This window comes from Asparagus officinalis, chromosome 5 (assembly GCF_001876935.1).
Source record: "Asparagus officinalis chromosome 5, Aspof.V1, whole genome shotgun sequence".
In the NCBI taxonomy this organism is placed as follows: domain Eukaryota; kingdom Viridiplantae; phylum Streptophyta; class Magnoliopsida; order Asparagales; family Asparagaceae; genus Asparagus; species Asparagus officinalis.
In genome coordinates this window covers 111,724,690-111,748,432 of record NC_033798.1, presented here as the reverse complement: position 1 = coordinate 111,748,432, position 23,743 = coordinate 111,724,690, and the positions used below count along the sequence as shown (strand labels likewise).

The 23,743-nt window shown below is 36.4% G+C and overlaps 1 protein-coding gene and 1 long non-coding RNA gene across 2 annotated transcripts; one reads left to right on the top strand and one right to left on the bottom strand.

Annotated features, from left to right (window-relative positions):
- Positions 2,131-4,941, top strand: LOC109840704 (protein trichome birefringence-like 40). Its single transcript, XM_020409444.1, has 6 exons — positions 2,131-2,271; positions 2,348-2,939; positions 3,048-3,219; positions 3,537-3,715; positions 3,815-3,973; positions 4,419-4,941. Exons 2-6 carry the CDS (start codon positions 2,392-2,394, stop codon positions 4,753-4,755), a joined length of 1,395 nt encoding a protein of 464 aa, XP_020265033.1. The 5' UTR covers positions 2,131-2,271; positions 2,348-2,391; the 3' UTR covers positions 4,756-4,941.
- Positions 7,391-16,195, bottom strand: LOC109840703. Its single transcript, XR_002247013.1, has 3 exons — positions 15,923-16,195; positions 9,035-9,136; positions 7,391-8,347 (listed from the first exon to the last, which is right to left on the bottom strand). It is a non-coding gene; the product is annotated as an uncharacterized LOC109840703 (long non-coding RNA).

The window sequence follows — 23,743 nt, the reverse complement described above, 5'->3', positions numbered from 1 at the left end:
GATATAAATATGTGGATTCGAATAAATAAAAAAAGATATATAGATATGGAAAGAAGATCATAGATTGGTGCACATCTCGAATCATATTATATAAGGCTAATTAAACTCCGGGTCCTTTTATAAGCTGCTATATGTAATCATATTGTTATATTGTATGGTGTAAATTGTGTAATCCTCAGACTTAGGGTTCTTCTCAGATTATATTGGGTCACTTGTTGAGTGTTCTTTTAATGGGTTAAAACTTAAACTTTAAATTCATGGGCAGTAAAATTTAAACCCGGATTGCTTCAATATCATATAAAACATCTCTGTTATACACTAAAACTCTAAAAGTGTGGCAAGACGTGAGCGTTACTTCATACTCTCTATATTTGTATTTAGACAGTTTATTAATTATGTTGTGATATATGGAGGATAGAAGGTAGTTTGTATATACATATTTTTGTTAATTAAAACTGTTGATGTCAAGTGATCACACAATCAGTATATATCCGTGTTTGGATGAGTTTGTTGAGGATTGATGAGGGGCCACTTTCTTCTCTGACTTTATGTCTGGTTCTTGAGTTAGGTGGCTGAAAAATTTACACGTGTAGAAAATCGTGAGAGGATGGGGTTTGGTTCCCCCGTTGTACCTCCGACGATCAAGTTAGCTAATAAACTTGAGTGGAAAAATAAGAACTGTGTGAGTTCTTGTATGTGTGCAGTATAATTTTGCAGATATCTCTTAAAAGATCAGATTTGTGAACCAGTTTTTTAACTAGTTTTGGAACCCGTTTAAAGTTCAAATAGTACATGTATATATACCATGGGTAGAAAGTTAGATTGGTCACTTCGGCCAAGCATTGAGAGGCGGTGGTGAAGTATGGGCTGGCGGCTGTGTCAGCACCTACTTTACAAGTGTTGGTAGGTGATTAGGGGGAGAATCACTTCGGTATTAAATGGAAAATGATCGCAGGCATGACGGTGTTGACGTGATCCGATGAGTCATGAAGACTATCGGGCCTAGAGTCCTGATGACACCTGCCAAGCATTAAATGCGATGCTGACACTTTACCAGAGAGGGAAGCTCGAGACGAAAATTGTCCTTTAGCTTCGCCGAGAACTAACGCCTATCGAGTCGTCCTCTTGGGGTGCTGAACAAATGGTCGAGTGGACTCCTGGCGAGTCGTCTTTGACGAGAGGGTCGACTGGTACCGCCTTTCGAGTTGACATGAAGAATATTGACTCTACGAGTCGGCTAAGTCGAAATCCTCGCTGGACTTGGGTCACCAAGTTGATTGGGACCTTATTTGCAGCAATACACATGTCCGTTGCTTGACAATAAGTTGCATTTAGGCGAGTGAGAACATCATAACAAAAACAATAATGAGGTTGATTGTTTCATCCCTGCTATTTTAGCATTCTTAGACACATACATGCACATTGCGCATTTGGGAATTTGATATTGACAATTGGACTTTTGAGATGCGTGATGCATGTTTTATGGTCTAGTTTTCTCTTATTTTGACTTTTTTTTCCTGTTCTTTTCTTTTTATAACAGAGGTTGTAGCCCTGTCTTTAACACGAGGCCTCACACGTTAATCCTCTGCTTTTACCAATCAGGCCTTGCTCTTTTCTTAACCTTGTGACTTATGACTTTTACTTTAAACACCATTAAAAATTATGTTAGCTTAGTTGGATTTATTCCCCTACAGTGTGTTCATGAGAATTTGATTCTCTGCTAGCTTGGCAGCTCTAGTGCTCTCCTGACCTCTCATAGCGCACGTGTTGAGGGCCCTAAAATACTCCGCTTCATGCACCCTTTCCCTTTTTAGTCTAGTGCTCTTAACCATTGTAAATAATAAGATTTTTTTTTCTTCAGATATTACTCCCTTAAATCTTTCATGTTTTGAACCCAGTTCCTCAAATCATTGAAATAAAAATTAGAGGAATTAATTTGCAACTTATGAGAATTGGAGAACCTAATAGTAATTTTAATGACTTGATGAACCAATTCCAGAATTATTCCAACAAACCCAGAAACAGTTTTTCAGGGACCATGAGCTAGACTTAGGTACAACTGCCCAATTGAAAATTAATCAAATTGATCACACTAGACAGAAATGACACAAGTTGGCAGCAGTAACCATTTTATCTTTTATCTTAAAGAATATGTATATATTATTTGAGCCCACCTGTGCCTGAACATTTTTGAACGGATGGCTGTTGCGAAGAAGAGTTTGGGGTTCATAATTGATTCTTCACCACAATCATGGTAGGCTGCTGATGGAGGTGGGTTTTTTTTTTGCATTTATTGAAGTACACCGATCAGGACTCCCATTTTGACCAGCTTGTTTATAAGCGCTAGTCCTTTTGCTCGTTGCAAATTTGGAGAAGCAAAGCGAAGCTCTCATGGAGTCATCAATCATCAAGCAAAGATACTCTTTCTGTATATTGGCGAGCTTCTTTGGCTTCCTCTTCCTCTCTCTCTACCATGACCAAGGCCAGCATCTAATCACTATCGTTTCATCTCTTAAAAGCTCGAGCTCCGCCGATGATTATAAAGTCTCAATCACAGAGATCAGACAGGTCAATATCATCTCATCTCCTCGAAATGTTTCAACTTCGCAAGTCAATACTACTATCTCAACTTCACAACTCAATACCACTATTGAGATTGTTTCTTCACGTGAGAAGATGGAGGTGTCGTTGAAGTTGAACAGTAGTGTTAGCGAGAAATTGGAGGCGTTGATAGAAGAGGAGGAGGAGGAGGAGGAGGAAGAGGAGGAGGAGTGTGATATTTTTGATGGGATGTGGGTTTATGATCCTAAGAATTATCCATTGTATCATGGTTATCAGTGTCCTTTTCTCAGTAATCAAGTGAGCTGCCAAAAAAATGGGAGGCCAGACTCTGATTATGAGCACTGGGGGTGGAAACCAAGAGGCTGTGACATTCCAAGGTATGCAACTCCAATTATCTTGGTTTAAGAAATGGGTTTTATATAGTTTTAGTTTGCTTTGTGTTATTTTATTATTATTATTATTATTTTTTTTTGGTAATTTTGAAGGTTTAATGGGACTGATATGCTAGAGAGATTGAGAGGTAAGAGGGTGGCAATTGTTGGGGATTCTCTTAATAGAAACCAGTGGGAATCCATGGCATGTCTCCTTTACTCATCCATTAAACCATGGCGAGCATTTGTGAAGTTAAACGATGTGTACAAAATCTTTCGAGCTCTGGTACGGTTTTACCTTTTAGATTCTTTCACTTCCAAACCATACATAAAACTTTTATCTTTTTGGCTTGGTGCTAAGATATTTTGTTACAGAACATATCTTCTCTAAAGTACTAGGAACCTAAAATCAGCCCTTGAAATGCAATTTCTATTGACTTATGCCCAAGTACTAAAAGAAAAATAAAAGACGAGGGTGTTCATAGGTAAAACATTTTTAATACCGAATGTGTTCGTTTGCTTTTCAAGATCGTACTAATCAACTTGCTGAACAATTCAAAGATCGAATTTTAATACTTATCGGTGATTTATTGACAATTCAAGGAGTATGATTTCACGCTTGAATTCTACTGGAGCCCGTTTCTGGTCAAAGTAGACCAAATGAAGAATGGATCAAAAGTGTTGAAGCTCAACGAGCTTATAGAACCATGGAAATGGCAAGGCGCTGACGTCTTGGTGTTCAACACTGGACACTGGTGGACTCATCATGGGAGATCACAACCGTGGGTTTTTTTTTTTAAAACTCAAATATCAAAAAACAAACTTATGTGTTTTGAGTCAGAAAAGTGAATTATGAGCTGATTTGAAATTGAATTCTGTAGGTGGGATTTTTATAAGAAGGAAGGAAAGCTGGTTGAGGATATGGATGGGGACCTGGCATTTCAGACTGGACTCAATACTTGGGCGAGTTGGATTGATCGAATGGTGAATCCGAACAAGACGAAAGTTTTCTTTCGCAGTATCTCTCCTGAACATAAACCGTACGTATGCTTTGCACTTAAATTAGAACTAGAGAGGTATACCCACAATTGGGCGAGAGTACAAGTGGTCTATCCGCAATCAACAACAGACCAACTTAGATCGCAACAAATGATAATTTCACAATTGAAGATGAGCATTTTGATTTGCAATAGAATGTTTTTTTTTTTTTTTTTGCCCCAAACAAAAAAGATAAAACATTTTTGCAACTAAATGAACACTAAAATTGTATTTGTAAATACATTTCAATAGCAAAATGTGAGTATCCAGATGACATTTTGGCGCTAATTTCCTGCAAAAAATGATGAATTTACAATTCCAGTATAGCAAACAACCCCGCTGTTATTGACAATGTGGTTTAAGCTCCGGCAATCCTCTGTTGGCTTATAGCTGTAAACTAAACGGTCAGAACTCACTCATTTTTACCGAAACTTCAAACAATTGCAGGTATAATCTTCACTGGTGCTTCAACCAGAGCCATCCGATCACCAATGAAACCTACAGACAGTCATTTTCACGATCGATGATATCCATAGTAGAGCAAACTATAGAGAAAATGAAAACTCCAGTTAAATATCTCAACATCACGAGACTATCAGAATATCGGCGTGAAGCTCATACAGCTATATACACCGTGAGGCAACAGAAGCTCTTAACTGATGAAGAGAGAAAGCAACCTGAGAAATTTGCAGACTGTAGCCACTGGTGTCTTCCAGGATTGCCTGATACCTGGAATTCTTTGCTTTATACTTCGATCCTCAGACCTCCCTCCGTTGTTCCATAAGTTTTTGGTGTTTTTGTGTCATATTTAGTGTTGCAGATGCCCCTTTTTTTGTGGCATTGTACATTATTTCTTGTATCATAGCGATTCATTAGCCTGAGAGCTCTACGGGAACATGTCAGATCAAAACCTGCCTGATAAGCATATTGCTTTGTATGGAAGATTTGAATAGATTGGGATTCTTTGCAACTTCGGATTTTTTTTTCCCCTACTATATTATAAGTTTCACACTATTTTATACTACATGACCCAAACGTGACAGATTTTTCATCGTGAGTCATATTAATGACTCATACGAAGTAAAATGTTTCCATCGCATCATTCTAAGCATAATAGTAACACAAAAGTGTATAGTTTAGTTACAAAAGTGTATAGTTTAGTTGGCTTGTTCTTTACACGTAAAACTCATGCTTTCCGTCCGCAGATATCTCAGAGGGAAGCCCTTCACTGGATGATGGAATATGAGCAACTCCGTTTATATGTTTCATATCGACAAAAGTTATAAGAGCTTCTACGATAATTGATACAAGATGGGGAATAAAGTATCAAGTAATCATGATCATTACAACAATAGTAATAAAGCACCAGTAGTAGGTAGACACTGGTATCAGAGCATTAATGACCAAGGTCCATTAATTTCCTATTCTTTGGGTCCAGTTCTCTGTACATAGAATTATCTAGGACAAATTTTGAAAAGCACCTACTTTTAAAAATTAAATAGCAAAAACGACCCCATGTAAAAATAATGAGCAAAACCGACCCTTTTCGTTTGAAATGGGTCGGTTTTGCTATGTGAGGTAGAATTTGTGAAATGCACGGGACTGCTAGTCCCGTGCATTTCATTTCATTTTCTTCGTTGCTCTGTCTTCGTTCCCTCGACCTTTTCACACCCAAATTCCACCGCCGGCCGGCACCCGACATGCCCACACTCCTCGTCCCCCTCGGCAGCGGGCCCACCTTCCCACTGTACAGGTACCCCAAAACCCCGACCAGCGCGTCGAACCCAACTTCAAAACCCTTCACCAAATCCTTCAACTCGAGCTTTATCGGGTTCCCCTCTTCCTTCTCCTTTGATTTCTTCGAGAAAACGCCTCTGAGAAATGGGCTTCTTGCGGAGAGAACGCAACGGTGGGCCGCCGACCTCGTCGGGGCCCACGGAGATGACGGCGTCGGTGAAGGGGATGAATTCGGGGGAGCGGAAGGCGGCGGCGAGGTTTTCGGAGAGGCGGCGGAGGGCCTCCACGTCGGCGTGTGGGGTCCACGAGTTGGGGTCCGCGTCGGAGGAAGAGGGGGAGGAGATGATGATGATGCTACTGCTGCTGTTCGAGAATTCGTGGGTTTCCATTTTTGAGAGGAAAAGGCTTGGGAAGAAGAAGGGGAGATGGTCAAGAGCAAAATGGGGCTTTTTTTTTTGCGAGTCGGGAATTAAAACGAAGTGTACGGGACTACTAGTCCCGTACACTTCGCAACAGCCAAACTTACAGCAAAACCGACCCTTTTCAGGGGAAAAGGGTCGGTTTTGCTAATTATTTTTCTAGACGGTCGTTTTTGCTTATTAAATTTAAAAAAGGGGCTTTTTTAAAAATTTGTCCAATTATCTATTTAAGAGTTTGGAGAGGAGAAAACGGTCCAAAGCTGGTAAGATCATCAAGTGCCTTCATTGATCATTTTTCTGATGTTTTCAGCGACCAGCTGCCACAGCTGACCCTGTCGTTTTCCAGGACTTAACTAACTCCTTCAGTTTTTTTTAGTTTTTTCTTTTTCTTTTTTAACTTTTTAAGAAGTTACTTTTTAACTCACATGTATAGAGAGTTCTGTCAAGTATATATTTCTTATAGAAATCACTAAGATTAGAGAATCCTAATTAGACTGCCCTGGTGTTTGGATTAAATTAGAATAGGATAACAATTTTGATGTTATCTTTCTAAATTATTGTTAAACCAATCATACTGATATATGAGAAAACAATAGTTCAGAATTAAAATTTAGGACAGAATATAATGAAGCCACATTATATAAAAAGGTAAATAACCTTTTGTCAGCTAACCTTGATTAGCTGGAAACAATATTCAAGTACCAAGCCAACCACCTACTAATAAATGTCGAACTTTACCGTACACAGATAATAATAATATAACATGACTCACTGTCAATGTGTCATGCTGAAGTGTTGGGTTAACAAATATAGTTACTTTTGCTATGTATTACAGTCAACTATCAGAAAAGGATCAATATTAGTTTGTACAGGTGAAATCATTTGCATTATGTTCTTTTTTGTAGACAGGTCATCAAGTTTGAGCTCAACGAGAGCTCACATGTATACCAGATTTCTTAGCATATTTGAATTCCCAAGTGGCTCATATATAGTTATAATAATGGATTATCTTCATACGATCCGACCCATTTCTACCGCTAGTTATATATTCCATACACATGTAGAATTATAACTTTGATAGTTGTGAACTGGTTCAGAGTTGTTTAATCTAAGAATTTCCATCCATATTACTTGGTCTGCAAGTTTTTTTCCAGATCCTCCGCTACTTCTGTATTACAGAAACCAAATAATAAAATAGACTTTCAATAACATTTTTTTTTCTCATAGAACTTGCATTTATTATAAAACCAAAACATATCCAAAGGCCACAAATAAAACTTGTAATCAGCACATTAAAAATAACATTTTTTTACATATATTAAAGAAGATGAATTTATGATCTGCAGATCTATCACCAAAGACTCCATGATCTGAATTTATGATCTTCGAATTTATGATCTGCAGTTCTATCACCAAAGACTCCATGATCTGAATTTATGATCTGTGAATTTATGATCTGCAGTTCTATCAATAAAAGTATAATTACAAGGGCAACAGAAATGGTACTGAGTGTAGATTTTAACAATTACTACAGAAAATTTAGTTACCCTACCCAGTTACAAATATATTAAAACTTGCGTACTTTTGGATTTCATTCTTCCCACAAGAAAAAAAGAGCATTCTAAACACATGCTACAAAATGGTAACCTATAGCAGTTCTAGTGATCGGCTAAAGACAATCATCATTCAACAAATAAACAAAATGCAATGCATTGCAAGGCTGACAGAAGGTCTACTGAATTTTCTAACCGTGTCAGGTAACAAAACAATGAAACAGGCTTCAGAATGGTATATTTCACAAAGTACTTGCACATAACAACCATTTTATTCGAAATTACCATGATCACCCAGTTGTCATAAGCAAAAAAAAAATATTAATCAAAACAAAAGTGGGAAATGAAGGTACAAAGCAACAGCAGACAAGAATAGGAAGGCGGGATATTTATATCGAAAGGAGAGAATCACACTCATAATAAAGGGGAAAAAGAAATTAATAATAGCAACATCTCCACCATTAAAATTGTTTCAGGTACGAAGTTTAAATGTACTAACAAGCTACAAGTATTCTAATAACGGACATAACTAACAATCTGAGAATATGCCATACCACAGAACAAATATGCAGAGAAGCATCCACAAAGTTTGCAAACCGTCAAAGAAGATCATACCTTGCATTCAGCACAACCAGCTGGAGCATTGCTCCCAAACTTTGTTGTATGCCTGAATCACACCCATCATAAGTTCAAGTCATCATCCAAATATAACAAACAAGCAGATATGCCACAATAATTAATCACTTCACTAGAAGGACAAAAAAATATCAACAGTTAATGGAAACAACAATAAACTAGATTGAAGAAGAAAACGTGCAAGTTAAAGAAAACCAAATCAACCATTTTGTACCGGCAACTCCTGAACTGAAATGATACCAAGTCACTATCGATAAACATGGGAAAACATTTGAAATCCAAAAATGCCAATACAGCTTTTCAAGATTTACTAACAAAAGCGCTGTTGATACATCTTTTTTGGTGTGTGTGTGTGTGTGTGTGTGTGTGTGTGTGTGTGTGTTTTGTCGTATAGCTTGCAGTTATGGTTTTGTAAGAGAAGCATTATGACTAGCTGTTTGGGGTGTTTGTTGTGTGGTTGTATATACTAGAGACATGATGCATTGAAGCACACTTCAAGATTGGGGGTGAGCTGTATACTATGTATCCAACCATTTTTTAGTAGTAATAGCGGTTGGGTCTCTTTGTTGAGGTCCCATCCTTTCTCTCTCACAATCCAACCCACTTTACTCCAGAAGATCAACATGTGGAATTCAGAAAGAAACTATAGTTATAATAGCAACAAATAACACAGGTACTTTATGGTAATACAAACCACAAGCTCGAAGCCTTCACTCACCTCATTTCTCCGCATTGATCCTCTCTTCCCAGGGCAGTGACCTCAACCTTCATGCCTCGGCAATCAGCTTCAGTCAGCCTGCCATTAATATGGTCGATTGATCTGATCACGTGTATAGAGGAGTTAGTTAAGTATATTTTTCTCATAGAATCTAACAAGATTTGAATTAGAAATCTAATGTGTTTCTTTTAAATTGCATAGAATACTAATTAGATTGTAGTGATGTTTCGATTAGAACTGGTCCAACTGGATTGCAATGGATGGTTGTTCTTTCTAAAATCAAATAAACAATTCCTACTAATATATGAGATGAGGAAACAATGAAACAATAACTTAGAACTAATTTTAGAATAGTATACAGATGAAGCTACAATGGAACAGGGGATCTAACCTTGTTTTTTCTTCGTAATCAATAATAATTCTGTAAGCTGGTCTTAACTAATAACGAAAGCTGTCTTGAATACTTGAAACATGATATTCCCACATCCAATTCAGCTACCCAACTAACGATAGTGTACAGGTTAAACAAAACAATAATATAACATGACACCTTGTCACACTAGAATGTTGGCTAATAAGTACAATTAATATTTTGATATGTATTTCTGTCAAACTAATAGGAAAGGATCATCCACAACGAGAGAATGGGCTCCTTACCAACTTTCTATTTGGCATGCCTTTTTTTTGGGATATGAGGGAAACTTGGTAAGGCAGGAGGATCCCCGAGCCTGAGTTCGAGTCCCCCACCCTTACCAATAAACCCCGGGTGAGCTGGGTACCCCCTACCCCGCCCAGTCACCAGGATTGTAGGCACATGCGGAGGGTTATTTGGCATGCCTTTATTTCAGTGTTTTTTAGCCCTTACAGTGCAGACTTGAGAAGAACCATGTTTCTTTAACTGTTGTAGTGAAATGGAGTGTAACTATCCCCTGTGTTTCATTAAGAAGAATTAGACGAAACAACAGAAAGTTTCTGAATAACCCTGTTCTCTAGGTGAAATCATTGGTATAGTTCTGTATTGAATAATCTCAAATGGCCTGCCATCAAGTTTTAGCTCATTGAGAGCTCACATGGATTCCAGCTCTATTTCAATTCCCAAGTGGATCCTATAATTTTACAATAGGATCCGTCCCACTAGTGCCCCTAGTATTACAACATGTGCAGAACTCTTAACATGATAGTTGTGAAACTGATCCACATGTTATTTAATCCAGAGTTTCATACCATTTTGCTTGGTCTGCCAGTATTACAAGATCCCATTACCTTCGCACTTACAGGAAAGCAAATTGTACAATATAAATCACACTACTGAATTCATTGATTTCATAATACCATGTTTCTTAATCTCACCCTTCACAGGGAAATGGCCGTTGAACCAAGAAAGACACTTTCATAAACACTTTTCTCCTATAAACTGCATTCCATTATGCAATAAAGGGACAAAGGGTAACAAAAAGTCTTCTGACCGAAACAATAAAAAGGAACAAGAATGTCAATTATATGTATTCGAAAAGACAATTCGGGAGTAAGAGGTATACAATACTATAGGGTTTAGTTTAGGCTTGAGCACTAGGTTTTGTAGGGCAAGCACGGGAGAAAGGAATTGAACTTCTAAGTTGGAAAAAGGCTTAGTAGGCTTCGAAGCCAAAAAATCATCATTAATATTAAAACTAGGGGCCTTTGAACTTTTACAACCACCCTCCTCATGGTTCTCAAAACAAAATATAATTACAAAGGCAATAGAAATGGAACCCATGCATAGTTATTAACAATTAATACAGAATAGTTTACAGGCCCACACAACTCTCGGTTAAATTATATTAAAGTGTGCCTACATTGGGATTTCATTCATCACTCACACACACACACAGACACGCACAAAAGAACATTTCAAAAATATTTGCCAAACACTTAAAGCATTCAAAGATGATGGAAGATAGATTTAGTTAACATGTCACTAACAAAATGAAGATGAAACAAGATACGGGTATCGGGGATGATCCTTGTTGCAGCGGGGAGCTCCAAAGACATAGAAAATCTCTATACAAAGTGAATAATAATACAACACTACATAAATAAAGTAGAGACAAATGGAACAACATACAAGGATTTAACGTGGTTCGATCAATATGACCTACATCCACAAGCGAGAACAGTAGAGAAATTCACTAATTAACAAAAGAGGATTACAAAGAAGTTCACTCTCTAATCTCACCCAACCCACTAGAGAATAATAAAAAGAGTCACTCAATTTTAATTTTCTCTCTTTTCATTATCTCTCTATTTTCTTCTCGAACACCCTCTCTTGTTTCTGTCTGAAGCACTCTTGTCTACCATCCAAAGAATGAGTTGAAGGATACATATAGGAGAAATGGGATAATGGTAAAACGACAAGTCACCGTGTCAGAAGGAGGGCTATGATGCCACGCATCGTCCTCAAATGTTGACTTCAAGGCATGCATAGCTCTCATATCAAAGTCACGCTCTCAAATATAGACTTTAAGCCAATAGCTATCATAATCAAAGTCATATTTTTTAACAAATTTTCACCTTGACTTTGAATATTAAGATCTTCTCTTCACTTTTACTGTCTCGCCAGAAGCCCCTAATGGACTTAACCTCTGTTTTGTTGAACTTCAAGTAATCCAAGGCAATGCTCGAACTCCCGTGAAGATACGAGTTTCGTCATCATATCCGCTAGGCTATATGCAGTACCAATTTTTTTAATCTTGATGACTTTAATTTCTCTGATAAAATAATACCTGATATCTATATGTTTGAATCTTTCATGATATATCTGATGTTTTGTCAAATGTATTACACTCTGACTATCACAAAATATCGTAATAACGCCTTGCTGTAAGCCGAGATCTTCAACCAAATCTTTCTACCAAATAGCTTTTTTTACTACTTCTGTCATTGTCATATACTCTGTCTCTGTAGTAGACAAAGCAACCATCGACTGTAGAGCCGTCTTCCAACTAATAGCTAAAGTGAATACATAACATGTCAGCAATCATCTCTTATCCAAATCACCCGCATAATCTGAATCAAAATAACAATGTATTCTGCAATCTAAATTTGTGCTCATGTCAAAATATAAACAAATATTAGCAGAGCCTCTCAAATATTAAGTATCTATTTCACAGCCTGACAACTTTCCATGCTTATCCATTAACGGACTCACAACACTGACTGCATGTGAAATATCCGAACGGGTGCAGACCATAAAATACATAATGCTTGCTATTGTACTGGTATAATGAACATAAGACATGTACTGCTATTCTTCTTCAGTCTAAAGTAATAAATCTGCTTGAAAGATGAAAATGAGCAGCAACCGAAGTCTTTACAGGTTTAGCTTCAAACATGCCAAATTTCTCCAATACCTTCTTGATATATTTCTCCTAAAATAGAACCAATTTTTGTTATCGTTTGTTCATATGGATCTCCATCCCTAAAATTTTCTTTGCTGCTCCCAGATCTTTTATCTCAAACTCATGCTTGAGCTGAGATTTCAACTCGTTAATTTCTGACATATCTCTAGCTGCAATCAACATGTCGTCAACATAAAAAAAATATACAAAAGACTCATTATCGAGCTTTTATGATAAACACAACTATTATATTTACTCTTAGAGTAACCATGCTTAAACATAAAAGTATCAAATCTTAAATGCCACTGTCTCAGAGACTACTTCAACCCATAAAGAAATTTCTTTGACATGCACACATGATCTTCCCTACCTTTAATAACGAGCCCCTCTGGCTGATGCATAAAGATCTACTCCTTAAGCTTGTCATATAGAAAAGTTATTTTCACCTCAAATTGCTCTAGCTCTAGATTAAAGTGAGCAATCATGACAAGCAACACACGGATTGAGTTATGCTTTATAATTGGAGAGAATACTTCGTTGAAACCCACACCTTCAGTCTGACTGTAACCTTTAGCTATCAAGTGTGCCTTGTATCTAACAAAATTTGTATTCGGAGTTCATTCTTTCTTCATGAAGACCCATTTGCAGTTAATAATTTTTTGTCCCATTTATGGCTCACTAACTCTCATGTCTGGTTCTTGTGAAGAGACTCAATCTCTTTGGTCATCATAACAGTCAAATCTACAGCCTGATTGTCACTAATAGCCTTCGTCTAGGTAGAAGGCTCTAGATTCTCAATTAATTCTGCTATGCTCAAAGTGTAAGTAATTATGTATGCATAAAGTTGAGGAGGTCGAATCTGCCTTTTTATTCTCCTGGTGATAATATTATATTGTTGTCCTTGCGATGTATTAACACCTGAAGTTGAACCTTTGGTAGTATCAACCAGTTCAATATAAGGGCCCTCAAGCACTTCCTTTTGAAGCAAAGTTTTTTAGCTCCACCTGCTTGCTACACTCTTTTTCAATACCTATAATATCAGCAACAAACTCCATTCTCTGGTGAAGCATAAATTTCTCATCAAAAATAACATTCTTATTAATATAAATTTAGGTGACTTGGGATCAGAATATCATAATCTATATCCCTTCACCCTAATAGCATATCCTAGAAAGATAATTATCTTTGCTCTAGATTCAAGCTTACTATCATTAACATGAAAATAAGCAGAGCAACCAAATACCCCTAGATAAGAGTAATTAGTGGGGGCACCAGATTATACCTCTTCTGAAGTTTTAAAATCAATCGTTATAGAAGGAGATTTGTTTATCAAATAATAAGCTATATTGACTACCTCAGTTTAAAAGTCCTTTAACAAATTAGCGTTAGAGAGCATGTATCGAGCTTTCTCTAAAAGCGTTCTATTCATTCCTTCTGCAACTCCATTTTGTTATGGTTATGTTGAACTGTACGATAATGCACAGTAGCTTCATTTTTGCAGAACTAATCAAACCCTGTGGAACAAAAACTCCATTTCATTGTTGGTTCTAAAGCGCTTCACTTTTTTCCTATTTGCTTTTCAGTCATAACCTTCCACTGCTTGAAGGTTGCAAACACATTACTCTTATGCTTCAAAGGATATATCAAAACATTTCTAGAATAATCATCAATCAATATTAGCAGAAAACAAGTTCCACTTTTTGATAGAACTTGAGAGGGACCCCAAATATCTAAATGGATGTAATATAAAATACCATTGATTTTGTGGACACCGCTACTAAAGGAAACTCTATAGTATTTGTTAAAAACACAATGCTCACAAAAGTCAAACTTGCTAGTTTTCTGGCCACAAAACAAATATTTTTTGCTCAATACATCCAGTTCTCTCTTACTCATATGCTCTAACCGTATATGCCACAAATGTGTAGTGTGAGAATCTGAATCCTCTGAGGGTGACACTGCTACGGTACGTATAATAGTGTTACCTTCAAGAACATAGAGGGCATTTACCTTTTTTCACAACAAGAGAACCTTTACTAACTCTCAAAACTCCACATTCAGCCAAAAATCTAAAACCATTAGAATCAAGGGTACCTAAAAATGAGATTATTCTAACTCTAGTATACGTCAGACATTACTGAATATTCGAACAATACCATCATGTATTCTAATTTTAATTGACCCGATACTAACAGTCTTGCAAGCATATTCTTTCCCAATAAGACATTCTCACCGTCAATAGACTGATATGTAACAAATCAATCGCTATGAGAACACATATGGTAGGAACAATCCGAATCAAAAACTCAATCATGTTGTGAATGAGTATTAACACAAACTTAAAGAACTTCATGTGAGCTAGAAGACTGTTCAGTGATAATGGCAACTTTTATTAAAAAATATGACTTTAATTATGACAGCTATTGGCTTAAAGTCTATATTTGAGAGCGTGACTTCAAAATGAGAGCTATGCATGCCTTAAAATCAATATTTGAGGGTTATGCCTAACATCATAGCCCTCCTTCTGATCCGGTGACCTGTCGCTTTGCGACTATCATATTTCTCCTATAAGTAGCATTCAACTCATTGTTCGGACGGTAGACAAGAGTGATTCAAACAGTAACAAAAGTGGGTGTTAGAGAAGAAAAGAGAGAAAGAGAGTTAAAATTGAGTGACTCTTTCTGTGATTCTCCAGTAAGTTGGGTGAGATTAGAGAATGATCTTCTTTGTAATCTTCTCTTGTTGATTACTGAATTTATCTGCTATCCTCGCCCTTGAATATAGGTCATATTGACCGAATCACATTAAATCATTGTGTGTTGTTTTTTTATCTCTACTATGTTTACATAGTGTTGTGTTATTATCCACTTTGTATAGACGTCTTTTGTGTCGGTAAAGCCTCTTCCCACAAAGGCCTCATTAATTCACTGGATTTTTCATAGAAAATAAAATCAGATACATGATATCATCAAAAATTGATTATGTAATTTGGGTAAACAAGTGGCTTCATCGTTGTAATAATCAACTTTGATGGCTTCACCGTTGAAATAATCAACTTTCTCAAAACAACAATAATCTGCATCCCCAACCTCACAGTATCCTGAGTATATAACATGTTTGCATCATAGACCATTATAATTATGTTACTTTAAGTGTTCAATCTGCTTCTAGTGAGTTAACGTAATAAACCGGTTCACAAGATTCATTTCTATTTAAGCTCGGCGATGAAACCAACTTTAAAACGTGTAATAAAAAAAATACAGTTTCGAAGGTGCACGAGAAACGTGACAGGATAATAGATCAGCATTATAATCGTAATCCCCAAACCTACAAAAATTATCATATACATGTTGAGACTAAACATAATCTTAACCGATGCAGCTCATGAATCTTAGCATAAGACACCCAAATTGTTAGCAATCACAAACAAGAAGCCAAAAACATATATATGCATAAATATATATCTACATACCAAGAACAAATTAGAACATAAATCAAGAAATATAATTACCTCGGAACTCGAGCCACATTCCAAAGCCACCATAGATCCCTCAACTAGGGCCACAGAAATTTGTGATGCCGTAAGAACCCTAAACCCTTCACCACTTCCAAAAGCTATTGCTGAAGGAACCTGAACCGTTGAATCCGACCCAACTGCGATTCTTCGCGTTTGAGAGATCCATGGTGATAGCAGTGGCTCGACAAAACCCTAGCGGTGAATTGTTTTGGGGGAGCGGGAACGATAGATGATGTAGAGGAATTTTGAGAGGTTTTCTAGGAGTTTTAGTCGATAAAGAAGGGGTGCCCTATTTCCCGGCTTAATACTCCCTGTCAAGGGGTGAAAGGCGACTTGTCAAGGATCGTATAGAGACGGCGGGTCGTGCCAACACCAAAGACAGCGAACACATTGTCAATAAGGCGTGCGGTTCTCCACCCTACTTCAGGTGGGCCCGCCCGCCAATTTTTGGAAGGACTCCTACCCGAAGGGGTCCTGCTTTCCGAAAATCAAATCTTTTGGACTAATTAGCACTTTTCCTATTTTTCACCCTGCTTTCCGAAAATCAAATCTTTTGGACTAATTAGCACTTTTCCTATTTTTCACCCTTGTTAAGCGGTTGTTTGGTTCGTTTCCTTGATATAGGGAAATACAATTTCATGTAAAGAAATATAAGTTTTGAGTTTTCTAAATTTTTTTAAAAAATAGATTGTTTTGTTTTGGTCCGCACATAAAAATGGTGAGAAACTAATGTATTTATTTTTCTTATATTTGGTTCGTATAGAAAAAAAAAGGAAAACTTTTGTAAACAAAGCAAAGAAGGAAAAAAATCTGACGTGGCAGAGTTTTCATCAATTTCACTCGGTTTGGAAAGAAAATCGGAGAGGGAAAAAAATCTAAGCTGGCGGCGATTTCAGCAGAGTTTTTCCTCTTCCATCCGAGCGAACCAAAGCGGCACAAAGAAATGGACGGAAACAAAAAAAACTAACGTGGAGGGCTAAAAATCTGACGTTGAGGGGTTTTCTGAGTTTTTCACCCCTTATAATAGCGAACCAAACAGCCCCTAAAATTCTAAAAAGTTTGTATTCTGATAGATTCTGTTAATGATATATTAGAATAATCCACTAAAAATTCTCATGTACTCTTATAGCAGATTTAAACATAAATTTAACAACAATCATGTTTGGAAAGTCCTAAAATATTGTGTGAACGTTATATGGGAATTTTCAGGAATATATTTTAGCACACACTTCTTAGGAGAATATTTTAGCACATGCATAATAAAAGGTATTAAATTATAAATATTAATAACTTTTAAGAAGGTATTATTTACACTTTAATAACTTTTTAAGTCTCAACGGGAATTTTCAAGTTCTGGTACATACATAATAGAAAATATTAAAATGTAAAATTTAAAAACTTGAGGACATACAAGCGTGACCAAACACAAGATTAAAAACTTTAGGGCTTGTTTGGATTGAGGGTAATGGGGGTGAGGGGAAAGGAGGAGAATCATTCACCTCCATTCACCTTGTTTGGGAACACTTAGGAGGTTAAGTTAATTCACCCTAGTTCCCCTTGGTTCACCCTCTAATAATATAAAAATTGTTACCCCCCAAATTGGGGTGTAACTAAGGGGAAGGGAACTCCCTTCCCTTCCCTTCCCTTCCATTCACTCAGTTTCCCTTAACTTCCCTTCACCCCCTACAAATCCAAACAGGCCCTTATGTATATAAGTGAGCTAAAAAAACAAGTGAGGGTATGCAAGTATAAAGTAGGGGAAGCTACAATAAGAATTTTAAGTGCTAATTAGCCAATCTTTTGAATTGTTTTGGACATGTATTTCGATAGTCTATGGAGATTTGTAGAATTTGGACTATATATATATATATATATATATATATATAATATATATATATATATATATATATATATTATATATATATATATATATATATATATAGAGAGAGAGAGAGAAGAGAGAGAGAACTGGGGTGTTATTATATTATATATATATATATAATAATATATATATATATATATATATATTATATATATATATAGAGAGAGAGAGAGAGAGAGATAACTGGGGTGTGTGTGTATATATATATATCACACACACCCCAGTTGCTCTCTTCTTCTCTGCTCTCTTCTTCTATATATATATATATATATATTATATATAATTATATATACTATAATAAGTATATATATAAATATATATATATATATTATATATAATCCTACCGCTCTCCACCCTTCTCCACTCCCGACCAACCCCAATCGCAACTCCACCGCGACACCGCCGCCGTGAGATCGCCTCCTGTCCCAGGACCGAGATCAAGAAGCGGGGAGCCGCCGCCTCCATAGACCTCCTCCTCAACGAGCCTACTCCGACTATCCTGATCCATCACTCAGGTAAAATCCTCATCTTTCTTGATCCCTCTCCTCTCCTTCTCATCTCTTCTAATACACCCTCTTTTCTTCTCCTACGTTGATCTGTTTTGGTCTTTCAATAAATCAATATCTAATGGAATGAAATTGATTTTGATTCACTTCCCATACAACGAACAACATATTGTCTTTGAATATTACTAAAAACAAAGGGGGAAAAGGTTCATCAAATGATAAAAATTATCAGGGAACAGTGGCATCTTTATTTTTTAAATGTGACAAAGAGAGTCTGAATTCGCTTCTATTGACCTATTTTGTGCAGTCAGTAGAGGAGACTTGAAACTTAAGTTGACTTATTTATAAACGGAGAGTGTGGGTATAAGGAGTTTACTACTTGTTGATTTGAGCATTTGCACAAATTTGATATTTCTAATTTGATCAAATACAGATCTTCATTGTCTTGTAAATTTTTTTATGATGATGATAAAAATTTAATCAGCTAGGTCAATCAAGTTTCTAAATAACAAAGAATATGATGTTTGCATGTTATTAATTTAAAACATACCAGGTAATTCTTTATCATGCTGATTGTTTTCAATTTGCAGTGCTTACCTATGAATTTTTTTCTTAATATCACTACTTAACATAAATCAATATCATTGGTTTTTAAAGATTGTAAGTTCAATCTATAATATTTTTTCTAGTTGTAATTCAATCTTCTTTGTTGTATTAGATTGTAATTATTTTAGCATTTTATACAACCATCAAAGTTTTTACAAATACTAAATTTGTTTTTCTTGAATTTCTTTTCTTCTTTAGGAGTTCGGAATGGAGGAAACAAATTCAACTAGTGTAGAGTTTAGAATGGGAGAATCAAGTGCTATTTGAAGTGAAATTGCGGTCAATGCTGTAAATGCTCCTAAACCACTACTAGGAATGAAGTTTAATAGTTATGAAGAAGCTTATAACTATTATAACTCTTATGCATTGTTGATGGGTTTTGGAATACGGAAGAACACGATAAATTACTCTCGTAAGACTAGAGAAGTGGTAGACAAAAAGTTTGTTTGTGATAAGAAGGGCTATAGATCTAATAGAGACAAGATATAGATCCTTTTTCGGCGAGAGACCTGAGTGGGATGTAAGGCAATGATACGAGTTAAATTATTGGAGGACAAATTGTGGGAGGTCACGGGGTTTGTTGAAGAACATACAAATCATGTGTTGAGTAGTCTAGACAAAGCAAAAATGCACAGACCACATCAACAATTTCATAAAACTCAAAGATGTAAAAAAACTTATTGATAGCATGCGAGAAGAAGGTATACCTCCTTCCACTATTTCTCGCATCATCAATGCAAATAATGGAAGAGAATGTGAATTAGTGACATCACAACAGTGTATTGATCATATCACAACCCAAAGAGTCAACAATATTGGTTATGAATACATATCTATCATTCGACATTTCAGAGTATGACAGCCGGAATTTTATTTTGCAATAGAAGTAGACAGTAGTGGACAATTGAGGAGTGTTTTCTGGGCCGACGGAAGATCAAGATCATCTTATTTGTAATTCAGTGATGTTATTGTGTTTGTTGTGACATACAGGACTAATAAGTTTAGTCTTTCATTTGCTCTATTTACTAGTGTAAATCACCATAGGCAGTCTATTTTACTTGGTTGTGTATTATTATTCGATGAACAGAAAGATACCTTTGTGTGGTTATTTTAAGAATGGCTGAAATTCATGCATGGGGTTGAACCATGTGCTATTATAACAGATCAGGATAGAGAAATGTGTAATGCTATTCATTCTGTGATTCCAACGACAAGACACCGTTATTGTTATTGGCACATGCAAAAGCTCATTACTAATCATTTGCCTACTTTGGGATCTCGTTATGGTGAACAATTTCAAAGGTATTGGGGCTTGTGGTATAATAGTTCTTCAATTGAACAATGTGAAGGATATTGGCTTGAGATGAATGAGAAGTTTGATATAAATGAAGATGGGGAGGGGTGGTGTAATGACCGTAAAATATTGATACTAGTTAAAATAAATTTTTAGTATTTTAAAATATTTAATTATGATTTTTAAAAGAGTATTGTATTTTTCTCGATTTTCTAGAAATTTTCTATGATTTAAAGTCTAAGTTTTATATTTATTTAAATGATTTTGATATTTATAAATTAATTTAGTGCAATGAAAATTTCTGGTATTTATTTAAATGATTTTGATATTTATAAATTAATTTAGTGCAATGAAAATTTCTGGGATTTATCCGTCGTGTTACTGATACTATTATGTATTATTTTAAATAATATGTTGTATTATTATTACTATTACGTATTAATTCTTATATTATGTTGAATTATTAATTACGTATTATTTGTGTAAATTATTGTATTATTTTAATTATTATGTATTAGCTGTCGTATTAGCATAACTGGTACGTTTTATCGTGTAGATAATTATCACATAATTATTTTATTTTAAATATAAGTAAATATATTTTTATTATTATTTATTCTTATTTAATTATACAATATGTGTATATTTTGACTATTTCGTATCAACTGTTGTATTAGCACAACATGTATGTTTTTATTTGTAGATAATTTTTTTGTAATTGATTTAATTTTTTTAATACCCATAACTATTTATTTAATTATTTTCGTTTAAATACCTGAACCCATTTGAAAATAATCCAAAGCTGTTGCTCCGCATCAAACCCCCAACAACCATTTCCCTAATCACATTTTCTCTCTCCTTATTTTTTCCAAGATGACAGCTATCCACGCGCATCCTCTCTCAATATTTTATTTTTTTAAATTTTTTATTCAATTTTTTTTCTATTTTAACCCTCACCTAACCTCTCGTGCTCAAAACAGCTCTCTCTCTCTTCTGTCTCTCTCTTCTCTCTCTCTCTCTCTCTCTCTCTCTCTCTCTCTCTCTCTCTCTCTCTCTCTCGAGTTCGAGCTCGAGCTCCGCCCAACCTCCGCACCGCCAGCTCCACGCCGACGATCCCCGCAGCAGCCTTCGCCGCAAGCAGCCTGACCGCCGCCCCCCTCCGACCTCGCCACCGCCTTCGAGCTCGTCACCCCTCTCAGGCCGCTCCGCCTCCTCTTCCTCTGCTCACGCCTCCAGCTGCCCAGACCCACAGCTCGCCGTCCTCCTTCATCCGCGCCAACGTCGACCGCCTCCTGCACCCTCAGCTCCGCCCCCGCTGCATCTCGTCCTCCTCCCGACAGCCTCAGCGCTGCAACCCCTCTGTAACACCGCTCCTGCCCGACGTCGACCTCTCCGCCCAGCTCAGCCCCTTGGTCAACCTCCAGCAGCTCCGCCCTGAGCTCTTCGCCGCTGTCGTCCAGCTCTACCCGTCCACCCTCGTCGTTGTCCGCCCCCTCATCACCGACGAGCGTCGCCGAGATCCCGCAGCCCTCGCCGGAGTTCATTCCGACACCGTGCTCCTTCGCGTCAGATCCGACCCGCGCCGTCAGCATCGATTCGTTCGACAAAAACCCCGAGGCAAGATCACTATTCTTGCTCAGTACAATTTTAGATTGATCACAGATCAATTATGCATAAGAACTCGTTTCCCGAATAATTACTCGTTACAAATATAGAACTGTCGTGAACATATTGGACTGGGAACTATAACGTATAGAACTATTGTGAACGAAATGGACTGTAGACAATAACGTATGACCATTCATGTTGTAATACATATACTGTGATGACCTGCACAGATTTATTTGACGAATGATATTAAAAAGTAAAAAAATTAATATTTTGATAATAGATACTGTAAAGATAAAATAAAATAAAATTACTTTAGAATAATTTATAATTTTAAAGAATTTATTAACAAAATAATAAATTTAAAATAATTACTATTTTGGTGAAAAATCATTTTAGAGTAAATTAATAGAATTTATTTGATAAAAGAATTATTTTAGAATAATTATAAATAATTTAAAAGAATTTATTTTAGAATAAGTATCAATTTAGAATAATTTCAATAATTTAAGAAAGTTTTATAAAATGAATTATTTTAGGACATTTATAAATAATTTTAAACGATTTATTTTAGAAAAGGGATTATTATGAATTTTTCATGATTTATGTTTCTTAATTTTAATTATGTGATATGTTATAATCTTGTTGTATATGATTAGTTGTATTTATTACTCTTTGTTATGTTTAAGAACCGTTAGAAATTCATGACTATTGTGGCCTGGTGTGTCCTGTTTAAGACTTAGAAACATGTGTGTATGATAACTTAGAAAAACAAGAGAGTTGGGGTGATAAAGTCATGGTTCATGTGATCGGATAAGGCTGTTGATGTATCTTCCAGGCTCGCGCCAGTGGTTGGTGTCGCCACTGGGGTTGGTTTGTAGGGCTAAAGTGAAGTGTGTACATCACTTTAGTCAGTGAAATCGTTTCGTCACTCGGGTTCTGTTTGAAGTCGCCACCGAGGTTGGTTTGTAGGGCTAAAGTGAAGTGTGTACATCACTTTGGTCAGTGGGAATTTATTTCGTCACCCGAGTTCTGTTTGAAGTTCGGACCAGGCAGAAACAGATTGCGTGCAGTCCTCTAGGTCGCATGTGTAGCGGGATTGGATGCACGTAGAGGATTTGTGAACAGTCAGTTATCCGATGACAGGAGCGTTGACTCTGTGTGAGATGTGACCAGTGACCTGTTATAGAATGGCTAGTTACATGACCTTGTTTCTTGGCTAAGTATGAGTTCTTATGAGATACGGACCAGTTATATTTCTTTTCATACATAGATCGGGATTAATATTTAATTATTTACAATTCGAGACATATGGTATATACATGAGGGCTTTCTTGTTTGGATTATTTCGCTCGACGTACTATGTCTCTTGTTGTAGATTTTTAAGTATTAATTCCATCTAGTGTATAACCCTGTACTTAGATGATTAGTCTGATCGCTAGTTGCATGACCTCGTTACCCGATCGATTTTGGATTCTTCTGAGTATTATATACTAGTGGTGAATTTTATTTAGATTACTACTATTATTGTTATTACCATTATTGCATTGGTCGCACGATCGTTCTATTCTTCCTTTTGGGATCTTGCCATGTGCCATACACACTGACGTACACATGTTTCCTCTGGTGTACGTCAGATTTAGATGACGGACAGCTACAGTTCGGAGTAGTACATGAGCCAGAGGATCCTCCACAGGAAGGCTTTGAAGATGGAGCAGAAGAACAAGTTGAAGCTTAGTCACCTCTTTAGTTAGCTGATGATCCTAGTTTACCCTCTAGTACTTTTATTTCTGTTGGTCGATGTACTATTTTTATATTCCCCAGTATTCAGATAGTTTTGTATAAGGGCATGCTTGGCCCGAATATTATGTCTGGATGATCATTTCAGTTATGATATGTATCTTTTGGTTCTGAGTTGT